The sequence below is a fragment of the Tursiops truncatus genome, chromosome 6 (assembly GCF_011762595.2).
Source record: "Tursiops truncatus isolate mTurTru1 chromosome 6, mTurTru1.mat.Y, whole genome shotgun sequence".
NCBI classification, from domain to species: Eukaryota; Metazoa; Chordata; class Mammalia; order Artiodactyla; family Delphinidae; genus Tursiops; species Tursiops truncatus.
Window position 1 is genome coordinate 92,775,744 of NC_047039.1, and position 22,217 is coordinate 92,797,960.

At 38.9% G+C, this 22,217-nt stretch overlaps 1 protein-coding gene across 1 annotated transcript in view; it reads right to left on the minus strand.

Annotated features, from left to right (window-relative positions):
* The window catches only part of SVEP1 (sushi, von Willebrand factor type A, EGF and pentraxin domain containing 1), a 184,648-nt gene that overhangs the window by 82,872 nt on the left and 79,559 nt on the right, over positions 1-22,217 (minus strand). Inside the window, exons 7-16 of the mRNA XM_019946525.3 lie at positions 21,253-21,450; positions 18,333-18,451; positions 15,753-15,882; positions 12,035-12,142; positions 11,142-11,273; positions 10,318-10,512; positions 8,498-8,619; positions 6,030-6,138; positions 2,370-2,534; positions 1,616-1,849 (exon numbers count right to left, since the gene is read on the minus strand). Coding sequence (XP_019802084.2) covers positions 1,616-1,849; positions 2,370-2,534; positions 6,030-6,138; positions 8,498-8,619; positions 10,318-10,512; positions 11,142-11,273; positions 12,035-12,142; positions 15,753-15,882; positions 18,333-18,451; positions 21,253-21,450 — 1,512 coding nt within the window. The remainder of the gene's footprint in view (positions 1-1,615; positions 1,850-2,369; positions 2,535-6,029; positions 6,139-8,497; positions 8,620-10,317; positions 10,513-11,141; positions 11,274-12,034; positions 12,143-15,752; positions 15,883-18,332; positions 18,452-21,252; positions 21,451-22,217) is intronic.

Genomic DNA, 22,217 nt, shown 5'->3' on the forward strand with positions numbered 1-22,217 from the left:
TGAGACCAAAGTGGGATGTTAAATTCACTGAAAGGCTGCTATCGAAGTTAGTATTTTTAGAGAGAGGACACTTGAAAGAATCACTTGGGTGATTCTGAGGTGTTAAGCTATGTAAGAATTACCTGGCAACTTATTACATTTCAGATTCCAATGCCCTAACCCCAAGGGGTCAGATGCATCCGTTTTGGGATGGGGCCTTAATCAAGTTGCATTTTGAAAGCACTTCAGGGTATGCTGACACAGGTAGCCTGAAGACCACACGGAGAAATGCAAAATGCTGGCCAAGGCGATTCCTGATTTTCACTCACAGGTTGAGAAAGAAACAAGAGGAGGCTCGGAAAGACGACGTTCATGTGCTTTGGATGGACTGTTTATCACACCGTGAAAAACTCAGCTGAGCTCTGGGAATAGCAATAAGAACTGTTGGGGAAGGTTTTCCGACCAGGACACAAGAGCCCCAACCTACAGAGGGGTTAACAGAAGACTCACGTCAGTTGGTTCCACTGAGTGTACAGAGTTTAGTCAGAGGAGATCCCGCCATCTACAAATGATGACTTGTTAGGGAAAGATACTGGAACTGATCCAGATGGTGACAGTCTAAATTAGGGGTAAAAGCTAAGGGACTCGGGGGAGGGAGAATGGGGAAGGGAAGTTTAATGGGTCTGGGGTCTCCTTTGGGGGTGATGAAAATGTTCTGGAATTGTGATAGAGGTGACGGTTGAATGACATTGAGATTGTACTAAATACCACTGAATTGTATACTTTTTAAAATAAATTTATTTATTTTTGGCTGTGCTGGGTCTTCGTTGCTGTGCACGGGTCTAGTTGCGGCGAGCGGGGGCTACTCTTCTTTGAGGTGCGCGGGCTTCTCAAGGCGGTGGCTTCTCTTGTTGCGGAGCACAGGCTTTAGGCGCGCAGGCTTCAGTAGTTGTGGCACGTGGGTTCAGTAGTGGTGGCTTGCGGGGTCTAGAGCACAGGCTCAGTAGTTGTGGCGCACGGGCTTAGTCGATCTGCGGCATGTGGGATCTTCCCAGACCAGGGATCGAACCCGTGTCCCCTGCATTGGCAGGCGGATTCTTAACCATTGCGCCACCAGGGAAGTCCCTGAATTGTATACTTTAAAATGGTTCACTTTATGCTATGTGAATTTCATGTTGGCTGCCTGGGTGGGAATCTCGGCTACACCACTTACTGTCTTAAATGGTAAGACTTACTGGGTAAGTTCTTAGCCTCCCTGGCTTCAGTTTTCTCATGTATAAAATGTACTTAATAAGAATGGTACCGCATACAGTAGCTAAACAGGATTAAACACATGAGACGGGCTCAGCCAGCACACATGAGTGGTCAGAAAGTATGAGTTTCTGTTACTGGAGTTGCTGCTGAAAGCTGTGAGGTCTAAAGATCTATAAATAAAACGAAGATTTGAGTCGCTCACCTAAAATAATTTTCTTGTTGTGACCAATAGTGGTTATCTAGATTTTTGAGACACTAAGCATGTAACAATAAGAAAATGTAGCTTTCATCACAATATCCCTTTAGAGTTGTAAAACGACTCTATCCGTGTCATTTGACCCAATAGGCACCAAATATTTTTGATTACAGGGAGAAGTCTTACCACACATACGCCCTCTCAGCATGGAGCCTGGTCTGCAGAAGAGGAAAGCCTTTTCGGTTTCTAAGGAATTGCTGTCAGCTACAAGCATTTCAGATGCAAGATGAAAGGAATACATGGGCTCCTTAGTAAGGGTCCTTTTCAGTCGATTTGTGATAGTTTCCAATGTCTTAATGAGTCGTTGCTGATTTTCCAATTCAAGGGTATCATTTCTTTCATCAGGTAAGGGCACACTAGCTGAGATAAAAACGAAACAAGAGAAAACATAACACACACACATGGTGTTGCAGGAAGCCATCTGTACTGAGTTTTTACCAAAGAGAAATAGCATATTAAAAATCTTCCAGGAAAAATAAACTGAAACTTAAACACCGCTTACTGAGCAACTAATACCTGGAGAATATTAAAAACAACACGATTTGTTTTAACCTTTCTCTCCTATGCTGGATCTACATCACCCTTTTGTGGAGTTCTTCACGATTACATATTAAATTCCTGCAAACTCTCGCTTTTTAAAAACACACCGTAGTTCATCATGTCAAGATGAGCACAAAGCAGGGGGCTTGTTGCTATGGCAACTATAAAATACATCTGTGATAGTAAGAAAAAAATGACCAAACTTGGTTGATCGTGCTTGCCCTAATTTTCAGTTCCAGGGTCATTTCCTAATGATAACAAACAGAAAATTTGAAAAACAGGTCTCCAATCAAGAATTTCTCTCTATATTAACCTTTTCAAATAGATCGTCTATCCTTACCTGTGATGTTAAAAATTAACTTAATTTTGTGGTCAGATAACGGGGCACTTCTTTTAATCCGTGAAGATCTGGCTTTGCCAGCGCCCGTGGGTGTTTCTCGCACAGTGTCCAGGAAGTCATCATAAGAGTAATCCAGCCTGTTAGCTGCACCCCAGCCGACAGGTCCTAGACAATTGGGGCAGAGAGACAAAAGATGTTACAGTTGCACCTTTATCAGCGTTTAGGTTCTAATGTGAGTCCACAAATCAAACTGTCCTTGATCATCGCTTAAACTGCCCATAATAATATACCATATACAAGGTTTCGTCTGTAGTATCATACTGTAGCTTCATATGAAGTTTAGATTACCAATGAATTCCATTAAAAGTATAAAGCAAAGTCTCTGTAGAGCTATACAGGCATTTAAAACATTCTATCCTTGACTTAATAATAAATTACCTTAACTTTAGAGGAAATGGGAGGAGGTACAGATTTTAATCAATTCCTATTTCCCTTCAGGGTTTGCTCCATTCTTGCTTTTTTATATCAGCGTTATAAACTTAACGCATGGAAACAGATTTCCTTTTGTGAAGATTGTTCAAGTGTCTGCATAGCTGCATTATATTTCAAAGGTGGGGGCAGTTTCTGAGGGCAGCATGTAAGTTACATGATTACGTAGTTAGGAAGCTATGCTGGAGGCAGCACGGCTGCACGTGCTTCTTTGGATGCCCTCCATATCACTGTGATCAAGGATTCAGACTGTGGCTTCTCATATATGGTGTACGGCTGCACAATCTTAGTCAGGCTCCTCTCATCTCTCTGAATCTCAGTTTCTTTGTGTCTACACTGAGATAACTGTGCTTACCTCATAGGTTTGTCTGTGGAATAACTGAGCTAATTTATGCAAACTGGCTCATATTTGACTCATTCTAAAACCTCAGTGATAGTAAATGATAATGGTCTAGCCATACTGCTGTTGTTGCTTAGTTAGGTGCGTTAAACATCAAATTCTATTTATACAGACTTGTCCACTTAAGTAAGTTGGTTTTTGAGTAAGTTGGTTTTTTTTTTTTTTAGCTTAATTCATGTTTTGGGCCATTAAAAAGAACTGGGATCAATATTTTTGTTTTTCACTTAAACATTTGTCCCACAAGTGTCATGTAGCCATTATGTTGATAGAAAAAAAAAAACAGATTAGCAAAGAGAAAAATATAAAAGATTACTTATAATTCCATCACATGGAAATAACGACCATAACATTTTAGGCAAGAATTTTTTCTATGAATATATAAATACACACATACACATTTATGCATAGATACATATATATATATATATATATATATATATATATATAGCTAGAATAAAAATAAGCATACTGCACTTTTAACAAAACGAGATCATACTATATGTATATTATTTGGTAATAGCTTTTCAAATTTTTTCAAAAATATAATATTTCTGTGTCAAATGGTTTCATAATATTCTCTTCTACAGCTATACTACAAACTAAGCAGGTTTCTATCTTCAAACTTTTAGGTTATTTCAAAATTTTAGAACATCCTTGTACATACACTATTTCATAAAGTATAAGACACCATCAATGAGAAGACACATCCCAATTTCAGAGATGCCCAAATGAAAAGTGTACATCTTAGAATTTATAAAAAGTGGTACATGTTTGTACATTAGCATGACTTTTATCTTGAGAAATATCCTTAGAAGTGGAATTTCTGGGTCTGAGCATTTTTAATCCTTTAGGTACATATCGTCAAATGCCCTTCAATGTCTCCTCTACACACAATATACGAATACGATTTTTTTCCCCTGACACCCTTGCCAACTCTGGGTGTTATGATTCTTATTCAAATTTGTTAATCTGACAGGTCAAAAATGGCATCTCATTTTAGTTTGCATTTGAATTACATGATTATTATAAGATCAAACAATTTTAATATATTTATTGGCCCTTTATTTTCCATACATTATGACTTGCCAAGGTGTTATAACCATTACGCTGATCTTGTGACTCTGTTGTGAGGACACTCAAGAAGGAAGGGTTGTCTCTTAGGATCACTTGTACCACATGCCATCTGGATCCTTCTAGAATGACAAACATCACCCATCTCAAAGCCTCATGATGACAACTGACTCCCTCTGTGTGTATCCCTGCACCCCTGCAACCTACCTCAACAATCTGGGGGTTGAGGGAAACCTGGGTCATGTGTGACAGAAGAGGCATTGTTATTCTAGATGTGCCATTGCCAGCTCCCCTGCCAATGCCACCTTGTGTTTTTCTATCTAAAACTTTAACGTCAAATATGTTCACTGAGAAGTTGTACATAATAGTTAAAATTGGAAAACAACTTAAGCCTACCAATAGGAAACTGTTTATATAAATTATGGCAAACTGACTCATAAAATAATATGCAGATATTAAAATTGTATTGAAGTATAATATTTATGACATAAAAATGTCCTGAATAAAATCTTACCTAAAAACTCACATTTACAAAATAGTATGGGTCAGCATACATATGCATGTACAGTTACATATTCATTAATATACTAACAGAATTATTTCTGGGATTGCAGGTTATCTCAATATCGTTCTTTAGCATTTTTCAAATTTTTGCAGTAAACACATATGCACAAATAATATTTTTAAATTTAAAAATCTAAAGCAACATTCAACATCACTCAGTGCTGCATCACTAAAAACACGACTAGTGTCAGAAACAAAAAGGATGTCTGCTGTCATGTGAATTAATACTGTCTCAAATAACCTTCTAAGCACTTTATTTATACTTGTACTTCCTCCTTTAATCCTTACGATGGCTCTGTGAGTTCAGTACTCTTATATACCCAATTTATACGTGAGAAAATGGAAGCACAGAGTGGTTTGAGAACTTGGGCTCAAGACCACACACCTAGTTGGTGGGGAAGCCAGGATTCAGACCTTACTAGTTGCTTGTAGAGTTCATGTGCTTTAAACACGACACTATTTTGTTATCACTATTATATTTTAAAACATTACTCTGCAAGTTCTGGACAGTTTTATAAGAATGAAATAAAAATAATTACTGGAAAGGACAAGTTTGCTAATTGAGGGACACAATTGAAATCTAGAAATCTGAAGACAGTAAGCTAAATGGTCAGTTGGACCAGCCAAAAAACTCACATAGCACACTTTGGAGTAGCTTTAATAAAAGTTATATGTCAATTATACCTCAAAAAAGCAAGAAAAAAGTGTTCAGACTCTACATGAAGAAAACATCAGAATTCCACTTGAAGGTACATTAGACTTGAATAAATGGCTTACTTGCAATTTAAGTTAAATGCCATATAAAAATTGTTGTTAGTACTTTATAGTTATTACTATTCTCTTCTAAGATCTCATATGAATATTTGAATTTTACAATCATAATGTGACTTAGTTTTCTTAGTTTTTATCATTGTGAGGCATTTTGGCTAATATTTTGAAAGAATTTATTTGATACCCCAAATGTAATATATTTATAAAGATCATTAAGCACAGTACCAAGTTATCCAGTCATCTTAAAATACTTGATGAATAAATGAATGAAAGATCATTTTTCCAGTTTGCCCCACTCTTCTGGAATGATTTTCTTAGTCTGCAGATCAGTTTTGCCAACTACCCACACTAAATAATTTCATTACCAATTGCAAAGCCATTTTCATACTCATAATTATATTCGAGGCAGTATTTTTTGGTCAGGTCCTCCAGTCTGCAGTCAATGTCATCAGCGTCACTACAAAATGATGGGACCTGCAAATAAAAAATGAAGAGGACAAAATGTACTTCACATCTGGGTGTGCCTTGGATAAGCCCTTTGCTCCTCTGGCCTTCACCTCTCCATCAGCAGGAGGGAAGAGAGGGCCCTAGAGCTCTGTCTGCCCTTAAAAAGGCTCCTGACCTCCTCCATGCCCTCCCCTACCTCCTCTAAGTGCCTGTGGACCACCAGGATTAGCCTCATGCCTTTTCTTTCGGTTTATATCACTTACCACAAGAGAACCAGGACTCTTGGGATATCTCTTGTCTCTTAACTTTCACCCCATTTGGCTTTTTAAAAATTGAAGTGCAGTTGATTTACAACATTTTATTAATGGCTCTTTAGCTCCCTTTTCTCTGACCCTATCTCCCACCCTTCTCCAAGTCCTCAAAATCTTCCTCGATGCCCTCTGAAACACACAGTCAGTAATCAGCCAATCTCCTATTATTATTATTATTTTTTTAACCTCCTCTCTTTATGTTCTCTTCATTTTTGCTCTCAATGAAACCTGACTTCCTAGTTTTCTTAGGTGGTGGGCATGGAGGAAGTGTCCTCCTCACTCTTTATTGCTGTTTCCAGATCATGCTCCCATGAGCCTCCTTGAAGCCTCACAGTTTTGAAGCTCCTGCAATCAACTATACCACACACTGACCCTCCTTGTGGCCATCACCTACAGCCCTCCCCCACTCTGAGTCACCCTCTCATTCTGAGAGCGCTTGGTAACCGTCCTTGTTAGAGCCCTCGGTGATTTCTGCATCCACCCAGCTGATCCTTCTATCACCTTGGAGTCTCACTTTCTCTTCCTCTTCTGTCTTCCAGCTCTACTTTTTTTTTTTTTTAAAGAAGATGTTGGGGGTAGGAGTTTATTAATTAATTTATTTATTTTTGCTGTGTTGGGTCTTCGTTTCTGTGCGAGGGCTATCTCTAGTTGTGGCAAGCGGGGGCCACTCTTCATCGCGGTGCGCGGGCCTCTCACTATTGCGGCCTCTCTTGTTGCGGAGCACAGGCTCAGTAGTTGTGGCTCTGTTGTGGCAACAGGCCTAGTTGCTCCACGGCATGTGGGATCCTCCCAGACCAGGGCTCGAACCTGTGTCCCCTGCATTAGCAGGCAGGTTCTCAACCACTGCACCACCAGGGAAGCCCCCAGCTCTACTTTGTCACTTGACATACATGAGACATACACTTGAGGGTATGTCTCATGATCATACCCTCAGACCTCGTTGTTACCAGTAACTGCACCTTCTCCTACTCCCAAGAATCCAACAATTCTTTGACTTCATCAGAATCTATAATCCACTGATGCTACCCACCTCCTCATTGTCTCTCAGCTCCTGATGTCTTCACTTCCTTATTTGCCCATCTTGGATCCCATGGTCTACCACCATGAATTACTCCCGTGCATGCACCCTCCTCAATATGTTTGCCTGGAGGACCTTTAACCCTGGTTAAATTCATTGCTCTGCTTTCTCCACATTTGCGCCCACATGCTCAACCATAGCTTAGGAGAAAACACAATGCTGCTTACTGCCAAGCCTACTACATTTCCCTAGAATATTCATTTATGCTCTCCTAGAAAATTATTTTATACCATGTTCTGTGTTCTCAAACCTCCAGCAACTCCTCCCCATCCACACTCCAGGCTGATCATTCCGCATCTTTTTTCACAGATCAAATAGTCACAAAAGATCCTTCCTTCACACACTTACATCACCATGTGGACTCACTCCTGTATCTATGCTCCTGTACACTCCGCCTCCTCGATGCCTTGCTTTCTCTCACACTCTGTATCAAATCTACTACTACTACTACATCTACTTTCAGAATCTATCCAAAATCTAAGCCACTCAACTCTGTTACGGATACAAATATATATATATATATATATATATGTCATCATTTCCTGCCTTCAAGACATTCAATACAGTTAAATACATCGTTTTGCTTTCTTGGAATCACTGAAAGAGTCCTAAACGAAAACACATGAAAAAGAAAATCCTTTAAATGTTCAATGATCTCCTCATCATAAAAGAAATACAGCCTACAATGGCATTTTTGTCATACTTTAAATAACAAAGCAGACATTCTCAAACCACATGGACCCTAAGCTTCCCTTTCTGACTTGGAGTGTTTTAAAAAATTCAAAGTGCTTTAACACAGATTTACATATAATTCACTCCAGAAGCCCAAAATCCTACGAATAATTCTAAATACGAGGAGCAAGTTTGGGTCACAAAGAAGAAGGGAATCATCGGGACAAAGAATTTTTGTGGCAGGTGACCCAGAGAGGTTACAAAAAACTCAACAGCGAGCGTCCTTTCAAATACGGCAAACAACACAGGAATGCTACTGACATACCATTTTCCCCAAGGTGGTCTCAAATGCTTCAGAAAACTTCTTCAACAGCTCCGTGTCATCACAACGAGTTGCTTTGTACAGCATCTCAAAGGACTTGAACCCATGATTTGCAAAACGTTTTACTGGAAAATGTTGGAAAAAAACAGCTCCAGTTGGTTAGTGTTTTCAAAACAACGATTTAATTTTCTGTGGAATAACTGTAACTTGGTATTTTAATCCTGACATGATTTTTGGGATTGTTATAAAAACAAAAGATGACAGTTAAGGAACGTTTCCAGGCATTAATTGATCATAATAAACCATGAGCCAAGCAGCTCTGTACCCAGTTACCCGGTGATGAGTTTGCTTTGATATATTATTCTTTGCCTTCCAACCATATTAAAAAATGAGTATTTAAGAGAAAAAGAGATATAAAAATTCTCCTCATTATATTCCTGGGAATCTTTGAAAAATACTAGCTGCATCAAAGATATTATAATTTGGGCTTCCCTGGTGGCGCAGTGGTTGAGAGTCCGCCTGCCGATGCAGGGACACGGGTTCGTGCCCCGGTCCGGGAAGATCCCACATGCCGCGGAGCGGCTGGGCCCGTGAGCCATGGCCGCTGGGCCTGCGCGTGCGGAGCCTGTGCTCCGCAACGGGAGAGGCCGCAACGGGAGAGGCCACCACAGTGAGAGGCCCGCGTACCGCAAAAAAAAAAAAAAAAGATATTATAATTTATATTTATGTAAACTTATATGTTTATATTATATTTGCAAACAATAGACATTGAAAATTTTCTGAATATTATGTGAAATTCTATTTTTTGAAAGTGTAATTTCACAAAGATAAATTTTTCCTTGGATCAGAAGCTTAGAATTTAGACTCAGCAAGATGTCTCGGAATATTCAGAGACGATGTCTCCTAATAGCATCAGCATTAAAATCCTATTGTCTAGGGTTTCCCTGGTGGCGCAGTGGTTGAGAGTCCGCCTGCCAGTGCAGGGGACACGGGTTCGTGCCCCGGTCCGGGAAGATCCCACATGCCGCGGAGCGGCTGGGCCCGTGAGCCATGGCCTCTGAGCCTGGGCGTCCGGAGCCTGTGCTCCGCAACGGGAGAAGCCACAACAGTGAGAGGCCTGCATACCGAAAAAAAAAAAAAAAATCCTACTGTCTAAATCTTTGATAGAGGTGAGTGATATCACTTTTATTTGCTTCCCAAATTTGGGGAAAAAAATAGCTCAAGTAAGTGGGCTTTACTGTTTTTCTAAGACATTGGCATTTAAACTTCATCTACAGTACTAGATCAAAGATTCACTCCAGAAAATATTATTTACACTAGACAAAGATATTGGGTTATTTTTATAATAATATGTAAGATTACAGAATAGCTCTAAATCTGAATCACTTCTAAAGAGAACGTGACTGCTCTCTCACTGCATCACGTATATCGGCTCTTACTTTAAACATAAGCTCTTCTAAAGACTGTAAGACTATACTTTATAAGTTGAAGTTTACAAGTCAAGAATGACACGCTGACAAGTCTCTTCGGATAATTCTGGTAAATGAAAATGAGAGCGCCAAGATGGTTTTGCCATAAACTGAATCTTATCCTATAGCAATCCGATAAGTAGCAAGACTCTGGGGGGCTAATATCTTAAGTCAAGGGACAAGCATTTCTCTTAGCTGCAAACACTTCAAATTCACGGCACCGTTTTCCACTCACCAAACCTAATCCCTATATTAAAGCAATTTTTCCCTTTAATGTTTAGAAAGTTATACACATAGGCAGACAAATACATACTCACACATATGAAAGGAGTCCAGAAAATAATTAGAACTTACTAGCACAGTCTGGCCATTCAGTGGAATATGGTGGCTTCCAGATACCATCTTCATAAGCACAATAATACTTGTCAGTAGACCCTTCTGTGAAATCATAGCCCTCTAAGCAACTTAATGTGCAGTTAACTCCAGCACTATCTTGAGTACATAGAAAATCCCCATTTACAGGTGTAAATGGAACTTCACAGGGGGAACCTGTGTAAAAAAAAATTGTATTCCTCATATACAGTGGTATAAGAAATACAAATTAAAATCCAGGAGTCTAAGCTGAATTTTGAAGAGGATTCCTCCTGTCCACCACTACTCCTAGAAGAACTCTCACAGTAAATCCTTAGTGTGGGATTGTTGCAAAGTCTGCTTTTTGATTCCTAGGTGGGTACAGTTAAAAAACTGTACCTATGTGTAATTATGGGTAATTAATTACCTATGTGTAACTGTGCATATTTTATGAAAAGATAAAGTACTTCTGATTTGCAAGTTATTTTTGGCATTCCTTTAAGAAAAATGAAAACCAGACAACATTACATAGGAAATACATTTTCTGAATCTGTCTTCTCAAGCATTCAAAATAGGATCATGACAACAATACTTTACAACTTTGGAGAAAATGTTAATAAGTCGTTAATTAAAGACTACCCCAGAAGAAAATATTTCTATTTACCATGAAGTGAAGGAATAATGATCAGAAATCTCAGTAAAATCTGTCAGTATTCTAACTTTAAACATCTACTGCTCATGGACTATTTTCTTTCACAAAACAGAGCGCAACAGCGATTACATGTATCAAGTTCAACTAGATTTTTGGAGGCTTATGCAGAGTATACCTTTTATGATAATGTGGATGTCACATGTTCTGTTATTGCCTGAGGGGTCAGTGGCTGTGTACCGCACTACCGTCTCCCCGTGAGGGAAAAGGTCTCCTGGTGTATGACTTCTGGTGATGGCCAACACAGCCCCTAGAAAGGAAAGAAGCGGAAAGAAGGAATCCAATTTGAGGGTTATTGTGTGCAGTCGCTTTATTTGATTTGAATTTTCATTTTCTGTTTATACAAACCAGCTGGGCATTCTATTTGTACTGATTTGGCCGCTAGAAGAAAATAAAAGATATAATTTTACGCTATAACACAGAAATTGTTGACTCAAAAACCTATTAAATTAAGGCATTCTTACTAAATATTTTCCTTGAATAGGTCAGTCACTGTGAATACTGGAAATTTAATTAAGAAATCTATTTAACTTGCATTCTTATTGCGTTTGGGGTTTTGGTCAAAGCTTTAAAGTGAATTTCAGCTATATTAGCCCATTTTTTTCTGTTTTCCCATGAATTTTTATAACTTTTTTGACAAATGTTTAAGAACTGAGTATGAAAACATAGAACTGCATTAGATTTACCAAAAGGATGCATAGTTTATGTCTTTAGGACAATGGAAGCTTAGAGACTCAATGAATTTATTAGAACACTTTCAAATAAAACACCTTGTACACGTTTAATAATGTCCACTGAATACTGAATGAAAGGAAACGCCATGAATAGGTAAGATTAATAATATTAAATTATATATACTTATCCTAGCATTAAAACGTATTACCTTATATAATTATTCATTCTATTTAGATGTAATTTGCTTTTCATTTCTCTTTTACCTTTTTAAAAGCTTTTTAAAATAAAGTATCATTTGGTGGTAACATACTGACAACACGATCTCTGCGTTCTCACCTGAGTTGTCCGAGAACTGAGGCTCATCCCAGGTGGCGGCATGTTCCTTCTCGGAGACCTGGACTGGAGGTGGGGATCTGCACCAGTCTATGCTAGGCGGTTCTACATCTAAAGAACATGAGATCAGAGAATGAAGTCACAACTGATGTTCAAAACTGATGAGGAGGGTTGCAAGAGAGAACCAAAGTCTACTTGTGCTGGCAGAGAACCCTGACCTTGTTAGACATAAGGCTGGCCCTGGGGTCCCTTTGATGAGGAGGTATGTTTCATCCCTGACCTCAACATCAAAAGAAAAAGCTGATTCTTGCTATACTTCCCTCTGCCTGTTGAAGAAGGAATACCAGATTGCTAAAATCACCATGAGCATAGCAGTATGAAAGGCAAATTCAGGATACGGTGAGCATTTAATTTGTGAGTTTCGCCACTGGTAGTTGAGCTGACCCACCTAGAAGTGTAGAAAACCTTCCCAGATAATTGGAAGGCGTGCGATGACCAAGGCAGTCATTTCACTGGGATCATTCTCACGATCCTCCTCTTAACGGAAGGGCTGATAGATGCTAAATGGACGGACCAATGGGCAGAGATCCGAGTCATGCTGTAGAATACGTAAGATGTAAGTGAGGATGTTGTATTGTTGGAAGGGCTGATAGATGCTAAATGGACGGACCAATGGGCAGAGATCCGAGTCATGCTGTAGAATACGTAAGATGTAAGTGAGGATGTTGTATTGTTGGAAGGCCAGGAGGTTATGTCCATAGATGGGACACTGGAGTCTAAGATTCCTAAGGCTGATAAATTCCAGGTAAAGACAAAGAACAGGGTGTGGACATGGGAATGGGGGGCTACAGTGGAGAGGGGGTGAAAGCCATGGTAGAAATGAAAGAACTGTGAGTCTGTTGCTGGGCACTGTAATCTACACTGAAGGAGGGGTTTGAGGTGGCGGCAGGGATAAGCCAGGTTTCAAAGCTCTGACGGAATGTGGTGGAATTTTTAGGATGTCAGTAAAGGACAACAAAGAAGGTGTAAAGGAGGAAATTTTAACATAACTATTAATGTTTACACTTTTGAAATGTCCTTCTATTTGTAACAACATGCCTTTGAGGGACGAATACTACTTTTCTAATTATATAGGTAAGGAATCTGAAACCAGGCAAATTTAAGAGACTTGCCTTAGGTCATTAAGCTGGTAAATTGTAGTCATAGACCTCAAGACTAGGATGATATACTGTCAATGACACACGGAAACATATAATTCTGAAAGTAAACGAGCTCTACCTCTGGAGAATATATAGATTTTTGTTTTAAGCTAAGTCTTATGAATAAATGTTCAGTTTTTCTCTTTTCCTCACGTTTGTCATTTCCTTAGTACAGGATCTTTGGTTTACTACTTTCCTAGGCTGTAAACTCTGTCAACCAGCAGTGGAGCCTCCTTTGCTCACAGTTAGGTCTCCATGGCCTAGCAGGGCACCTGGCCCATAACAGATGCTCAGAAAAAGTTGCTGAATAAGGAAAAGAATGAAGGAACGCTCGTAGGAGGTCAGTGCACTTTGAGAATTCTGAATCAAGCCAATTCACAGTTAAATTTACAAATCCGACAGTATTTACTATTTTCCCAAAAGAAACTGCAGATGAAATAGTTCCAAGATTTTCTAAATTTATCTGATTTTAGCCAAACAGTTTAAAGTTGAAGTTCAGGGACAGGAGAGCAGTAAGACGAGGCCAATGACTGTCAAAGAATTGGAGGGACCAGCCAGATGCATTGTCTCCACGAGGGAGAGAAAGTCCATTCAAAGCAAGTGAGGCAGCACTCTGTGGAATGTTAAGCAAAAGCGTTCCTATTTCCTCTCATTTATCATCAAGACACCAACAGCCCCCCTCATCTGAGGAAAACAAGAAAATGCAGGCTTTGGAATATTTTCTGTGTCTCTCTCTCCCCCTCCCTTTCTCTCCCACTCTCTCTTTCCCCCTCCTTCTCCTGTCCCCTCCTCCCTCCCATTTCCTCTCTTTCATAATTTGAAAATTCAGCTAGTGTCTAGCTAGACACTCGAGTACACTTTTGACATTTCATCATGCTGACTCTTCATTGTGAAAAACGAAAACTTGGCAAACTCTTGAATCACATTTTCATGTTTAAAATCACAGCGCCATAAAAACACACCCAACATATTTTTCATGTGACTGATAAAGTTCATGCTTAAAACAACCTTGAAAAAGCAATTAAAAACAACTAAGCACTATGACATGAACTAGACTGACTTTCACATGAGTCTTTTTACCTACTTTCACCAAAACCTATCACTTCTAGGGTAAGAAGCCAGTTTGATACACATTGGTTATTTCAAGAGGTTATGTAAAAGTCTTAAAATGAAATGAATTTAATGTACTGAATTTTAAAATAAACATTAAAAATACATCTGAGACCAAAATACAAAAATGGTAGTATATTTACACACAGCTTAATGTGTCAGGCACTACCTTGAGCAGTTTGTATATCTTAACTAATCAAAAATCTCACAATAACCCTATAAGGTAATATATTTATTAATTCTATTTCTGGATGAAGAAACTGAGGCACAGAGAGTGACTGGTTATGCTGCCTTAAGTGGGAGAGCTGGCTATGGAGTCAAGCAGTTTGGGTTCAGAGTCTGTGCTCTTGAGTGCTACAGACCACTTCATATATTCTCCACGTATTAAGTCTTGCTGGTGGGTATCTGGTATCTACTGAATTGATTGAAAGCACAAACACCAATTGGGAGATGATGGAGTAAACCAAACCAAAACAATAAAGTAAAATTAAAAAGAAGGAGTGATGTATAGCAGTGGGATGTGAGGATGGAGAGACTGGGACAGATTTCAGAGATACTAAGGAGATGAAACCAGTAGAACCTGATGAGGTATTAGATGTTGGTGATGGAGGGAGAGGAATCAAGAATGACTTCCAGATTTCTGCATGGTAGCTAGGTCTTCACTCCATTTTCTGAGCTAAGAAATATTTTAGGTTTGGGTGAGTTTGAAGTACCTGTGGGGCATCCACGTGGGAAAGTCGGTAGGCAGTATTATACACTGCTCTGAATTTCAGAAGAGAAATTTGAGCTGGAGATAGAAATCTGGGAGCTGTCAGTTAACAAAATTACCAGGAAAACCAGAGAGAGAGAAAGAGAAGAAGGCCAAGGTCGGAATCCTGGGGACGATCCACATTTGAGAGTTGGTCTGAGGAAGAGAAGCCTAAAAAAGCAATCAAGGAGGAAAAATGAGAATAATGGGGGAAAAAACCCAGAAAGACTGGTGTCAGAGAAGCTATGGAAGGAGGCAGTTTTGATAAAGAGAGCATGGTTAATAATGTAAAATCTATGGAAACATGTCAAATAAGGACTAAAAAGTGTGCAGTAGGATTAGCTCTAGAGATCACCGTAACCTTGATGAAAGTAGTTTCTATGAGTGAAGGAGACAGAAGCCAGACTTGAGTGACTTTGAGAATAAATGGCAGTTAAGTCAAAAGATGATGGCAACCATTGGGAACTTTTCAAAAGGCTCATATAGGAAGGGGTCAAAGAGACAGAGTGATAATTAAAGGGTACGTAGGTTTCAAAGAGGAAGTGGCTTCAATGACAGAAGGAAGAATCAGTGAGAAAGGAGTTGTTGAAGATAAAGGAGAAGGAAAGTCTTTGGGGGCACTGGATTATTTTCACAAACCTACCCAAGTAATTTGAAGACTTACCAATAACCTTGATATGGAAAGTGCAGCTGGCTTGGTTGCTGGATAGGTCAGTTGCTGTGTACGTGATAGCAACATCTCCAATTGGGAAAAGATAAGGTGGGGTAAAAGCTGGATGAACGTGGATTGACACCTATTGGAGAGAAATATCAGGAATGTTAAAGTTAAGATTAATAGTACTTTTATTATTTTTTGGTTTATATATTATTAGCAAAGAAGTAAAAAAGACACAATATTTTATGTATAGCAAAAAGGAAAAAAAAATCAGACATAGCCTTTGGTATACTTCTTTCTAGACTATTTATCTATATAGTTTATAGAGCTGGGATACATATGAAATGTTGAATTTTAATGTTGTAAGCAGCACTACGATAACAGTTTTGTACAGATAATTTTAAAATATTTTTATTATGTCCTTATAATAAATTTCCAGAAACAGAATTATTAACCTCAAAGTCATTAGCATTTTATTGATAGATGATACAAAATTTATTTCCCAGATCACGGTAAAAATCTGCATTCCCATTGTTAGTATTTGCATTCCCATTGTTAGTATTTGCATTCCCATTGTTAGAATTCCCATTGTTAGTATTAGTTAGTATTTGCATTCCCATTGTTAGTATTCCCATTGTTAGTATTCCCATTGTTAGTATTAGTTAGTATTTGCATTCCAATTGATAGTATCATTGTCAAAGTTCCCATTCAAAGTTCTCTGATCTATATTAAATATCATTACCTTTTGGTAAATCAAAAATATGGCATGAGGTCATTGTTTTAATTTGCAGTTTCTTAATGTCTTACGGTAAGATTAAATTCTCATATGATTGCATGATATAGATATATTCTTCCCTTTTTGAACCATATGTTTGCCTTCTTAGTCCGTTTGAAAATTATAATGTGATAAAGATAAATTTATATTAATATGTGATGTAATAAACATTCTAACATTTGACATATTTGAAGCATTTTTCTCTAGTTTGCTAGAGAACTATTAAAAATACAAATTGAGGCACTTCCCTGGTGGCGCAGTAGTTAAGAATCTACCTGCCAATGCAGGGGATATGGGTTCGATCCCTGGTGTGGGAAGATCCCACATGCCGCGGATCAACTAAGACCATGTGCCACAACTATTGAGGCTGCGCTCTAGAGCCCACGAGCCACAACGACTGAGCCCAGGCACCACAACTACTGAAGCCCGTGCACCTAGAACCCATGCTCCGCAACAAGAGGAGCCACCATAAGGAGAAGCCCGCCAGCAACGGAGAGTAGCCCCCACTCGCCGCAACTAGAGAAAGCCCACGCACAGCAACGAAGACCCAACGCAGCCAAAAATAAATAATTAAAAAAATAAGTTTATTTAAAAAAATCGAGAAATACTTTTGAGGTCAGATCCATTGGTTTTTTCCACTGTATTCTGAAAAAGTATTTCAACACACAGGTGCTACATTTTGTCTAAATTCTCATGGATCCTGAAGTATGTCCCTGCACTCTTCTTAGTATTTGATGACAATGACCAGGATGATGATGACAGTGCATGTTTTCACGGGCCTCTTAATAGAATGTGGAAACTACACACGAGGGAGCACTCAACGCACACATCACCGACAGTATAGTAAGTACTATAATTTACATTTACACTTTTAAAATCAGATTTAAAAGTTACCTTGTCTTTGGTTACCTAAAGGTAAATACCATATGATCTCGCTAATAAGTGGCAGGAAAAAAAAAAAAGATCACAGATACGGAGAACAGTTTGGTGGTTGCCAGAAGAGGGGTATGGGGGTGCTCAAAAGGGGTGAAGGTGGACAAAAGGTACAAACTTCCACTTATAAGATAAATAAATCCTGGAGATGTAATATACAGAGTGATGACTATATTTAATAATACACTTTAAAAAAGTTATCTTGATTTTTTAAAGTATATTGTGTTTATTCAACACAATTATCAGAACATATTGTGTGTGTGTCCTTGAATGGCACATGTCCTTGAATGACACAACTTACATATTTACATGCAAGTGTAAAAACTATATACTATTTAAGGGCATCTTCATGTATGTGAACGGTAAAAGTATAGATTTAAGAGGGTGTTAAATTCCTAATTCCTTTCCTAGCATCTGATGGATAATTACCTCAAGCTACTGTATATACTAGACTAAAATACTGTGTTCTGAATAATGCTGGTTTTAAAAAAGCTGAGTAAGAAACACTGATGTTATCTTCTTCAGACCGGCCAATATGCAATCATTTCAGGATCATATTTTAAAACATATGCTTAAAAATAGAAACTAAGATTTATTCCCCATCTTTCTTTTTCTTAAAAGATCTTCAGAGCCTAGGAAGGGGCAAAGAATTCTCAGCCAACGAATCCGCAGAATGAAGGGTTTCCGTTTTGAGATTTTCATCTGAAATTTCTAATGAAAAATTCAAGGCTGATCATTCTTCTATCAGATGGAGCATTAACATTTATGAGTACAGCTAGAGAGGGCACTATCATTAATTAGTAAGTTTTCAATAGCACACATATTTGCAGTGTATTTAGAATCCATCTGACAAAGGATGCAAATATTTGCTCAAACCTTACCTTTTCCCCAGAGTTGTCTTTAGCTGTTGGGATTTGCCAAGTGATATTAGCAGAGTCTTGCTGTTCTTGAGTCTCAGCCTCTATGTCCGCAGGACAGTTGATTTGAGGCGCTTCCACATCTGATTCAGAAAATACACAAATCAGTTAACATACCAATGTGTAATTCTAAGTCGTTTAAGAGAGAGGTAAAAAGACATTAATACTCTGTGACTCGCTTTTTACATCCCAATTCCTGACTGATTTGGAATTTACAACTGCCTTCAGGATAATGTATCTCAGGATGACTTATGAAGCCCTTCCTGAACTGGCACCTGCTCCCCTAAGAGGGGACAAATCCCCTCCTCTCTGACAAATCCCCTACCAGAACTCAGTCTCCACATGGAATACTCTCAGTCCCACGAGAGCACCATGGTTCTTCTTATACCTGGGTCTTTGCCCACGTCCTTTTATTTGCCTAAATCAATGCTCTCTTCCCCCTTTACCCAGGAAACCCCTACTTGTCCTTTAATTCTCAGCTTAGACACAAGCTCCTCAGGAAGCTTCTCTGACCCCACTGGTCCATTTTAGGTGCTCACTCCACAAGTTCCCATGGCCCTCTGCCCTTCCTAACCATAACTCGTTTTGCCATTTTGAAATTAAATTTTCTCCTCCCAAAGAATTTAAGTTCTTTGAATGCCAGGATATCTCTTGTCCCATTGTATTATATAGTTCCTGGCATATAACAGGAGTTTGATAAATATTTTTGGAATGAAATAAAGAGACAGAAAAAATGAATGTTGACTGGCAGGAAGGAACTGCACTGGAAATGCTGTCAAATGGAATTAATTAGTGCGCTAAAAGGTACTGGCAAAACAAACAACAAATTAAAGCCAATGATATTTTTTGCAGTGTGAAACTTTGCAGTACAGATACTGAATTAGATGTGGTAACATTCCACATAGCCACATCAGTCACTGTGCAGCTAAGTTCTCATTACATGGTATAATAAATCCTCTTAAGTTACGTTAAATTAGGTCTTCTGTAACTTGCAGCTGCATATATCCGAATTGATCTAATTTGTGTCTCACATTCTTGTTCCTTTAAAATTTTATTCAATTTATATTTTCCTTTTCTCAGAGGGGCTAATACTTAGACAATTTCCCCCCACAAAGATGCATTAGCATATTAACTCTTAAAATCTAAAGCAGTATTTTATTTTTCCTTTACACTTGAATATTAGCTTGAATAGATTTGGAATTTAAAGTTTATATCTATTTTCCCTCTGTATTCTTAGAACACTGCTACATTTCCTTCTGGCATTTAGAGTTATAAATGAGAAGTGTAGTGTGAGTCTGATCCTTATTTCCTTTGTGAAATTTCTCTTTTCTCTCTGGAAACTTCAGATTTTCTCCTTAACTTTGGACCTTGGAAATTTCACAGGGAGTAGTGAAAGTATGCCTGCCCAACATTCAGAGGCTGTTTTTTTTAAATTAATTTATTTATTTTTGACTGAGTTGGGTCTTTGTTGCTACGCATGGGCTTTCTCTAGTTGTGGCAAGCGGGGGCTACTCTTCGTTGCGGTGCACGGACCTTTCATTGCGGTGGCCTCTCCTGTTGTGGAGCACAGGCTCTAGGCACGCAGGCTTCAGTATTGCAGTACACGGGCTCCAGAGCACAGGCTCAGTAGTTGTGGCGCACTGGCCTAGCTGCTCAGCGGCATGTGGGATCCTCCTGGGCCAGGGCTTGAACCCGTGTGCCCTGCATTGGCAGGCGGACTCCTAACACCTGAGCCACCAGGGAAGCCCCTATTTTTTTTTGGAGTCACATTACTCACTGTTTTCTTGAACATGGATCAATAAACTCTATTTCTCTGGCAATGGTACTTTATTTTTTATTGAAGTATAGTTGATTTACAATGTTGTGTTAGTTTCAGGTGTACAGCAAAGTGATTCAGTTATACATACATACATACATATATACACACATATATATACACATATATATGTATATATATTTTTTCAGATTCTTTTCCATTATAGGTTATTACAAGATATTGAATATAGTTCCCTGAGCTACTTGGTAGGACCTTGTTGTTGGGGAGAAGGGACAAATTAAGAGCTTGGGGTTAACAGATATATACTACTTTATATAAAAGAGATAAACAAGGTCTGAGGCTATTTTGATCAAAAAAATTCAAGGCTTTCTGAAGCTCAGGGGGACTTCCTTCTACTGGGAGGAAATTCTTCTCCTCCATCCCTTATCCTCTCTCTGCTTCTGGAACTCTTTATTGGGGTTTCTCGATTTATCACAGGTATCTCTTAACTTCCATCTTTTGGGCTTGATCCATTGGGATATTCAAGTTCCCTGTTTATCAGTTCTCCATTCTGAAGGAATTCTCAGTTTGCTTTGTCAAATCACTAATATTGTTTTCAACAACACCCACTCCACTTTTCGACCCTTCTCTTAGAGACATTTATATTTTTACTTCTAAGAACTCTTTCTTGCTCTCAATAGCTCCTTTTCACTGCAGTCGGCTCTTGTTGCTAGGAAGATGGCAATGTTCTCTTGTGAAAGTACTGAGATGCAGGTTTCATAGGGCTGATGACTTGCTTTTTTTAAAAAAAATTAACTTAATCTCACCTGCTTTATAGGAGCCAGAAATTCCCCAAAGATCTTCAACTCCCAATGGAAAACTTAACCTGATTTCCAGCTCTAATATCATCCTTAGTTTTCTATTTCTTCTATTGTTGCCTGGTACATTGTAATTGGATTTTGTGAGTCCGTGATTTTGTAACAGACATCTTCATAGCATTTTCTGGGGTTACATCTATCCTTTTACCATAGATTTGCAGCAAAAGTAGCAAAGAGGGACAGTCCCACACTGCACCAATGTGTCATTATATAGAATTTGGTTTTTAACTTGACCATTGTACGGACCTACCTTCACAAGCAGCTGTCTGAACTTTGGCACTCCATTTTCCGGAGGTGGTGCACCTCACTTCGTCTCTGCCTCCTGATAAAATGAATCCTTGGTGGCAACTTAGCTGACAAATCGTCCCAGGTTTGGCTGGATGCTTGCCACAGGTGGGGGGTGACACGATGACACCTCTGGGCTTCTGAAAGGTGGAGCAGTGGCGCTCTATTGTAGGAGAGCAAGAAAATGTTATTTGCGTTCCCACAGATTGCAAATGTCACAGATTCGCTTTACTCGAGAAAAATACAATTGGTCTGCTGTGGGACTGACATAAGTCACTAAATGAGGTCTGTATGTGACACTAAACAAATGCTGTATTGTAAATAACGCTCAACCGTCTCTCTTGAGTTACCTCATGCTATGTTGCCGGTGCATCAAAATCTTGAAAGATTTCTAACTAGCACTTAAATCAATGCCGACTGTGACTTTTATCATTTGCTTAGAGCACCTTCATTCAGTTTGCAGAATGTTACGTTATGGCTACAAAGTATAAAATAGTGAATTAGGTTCTATCTTTTATACTCTCCCTAGAATCACTATGTCATAATTAGGGCCTTGACTCTTAATGATGTTATTTTCAGCACAGATGAAGAATAGCAGATGAATTAGGTAGAATTAGGTAGACTGGAGATAGAATGGAAAATCAGACTAGGACTTAATGCAGGGCATGTGTCTCTGTGTGTGTCACACACACACACACACACACACACGACCCCATACACACATTTGTTTGTCGTTGTAGTAGTGATTCTACTGGGAGCACTGCTGGCGTCTTTAGTCTGTATTTCCCATGTGATATGCCAGGCATTATTCTAAGGGCTTTACAAGGATAGACCCATTTAAACATATGCAGTAAGGGCTGTTGTTATTATTCCCACTTACAAACAAGAGCGCTGGAACATAATAGTAACTCTCATAGTTAACTTTCCTGA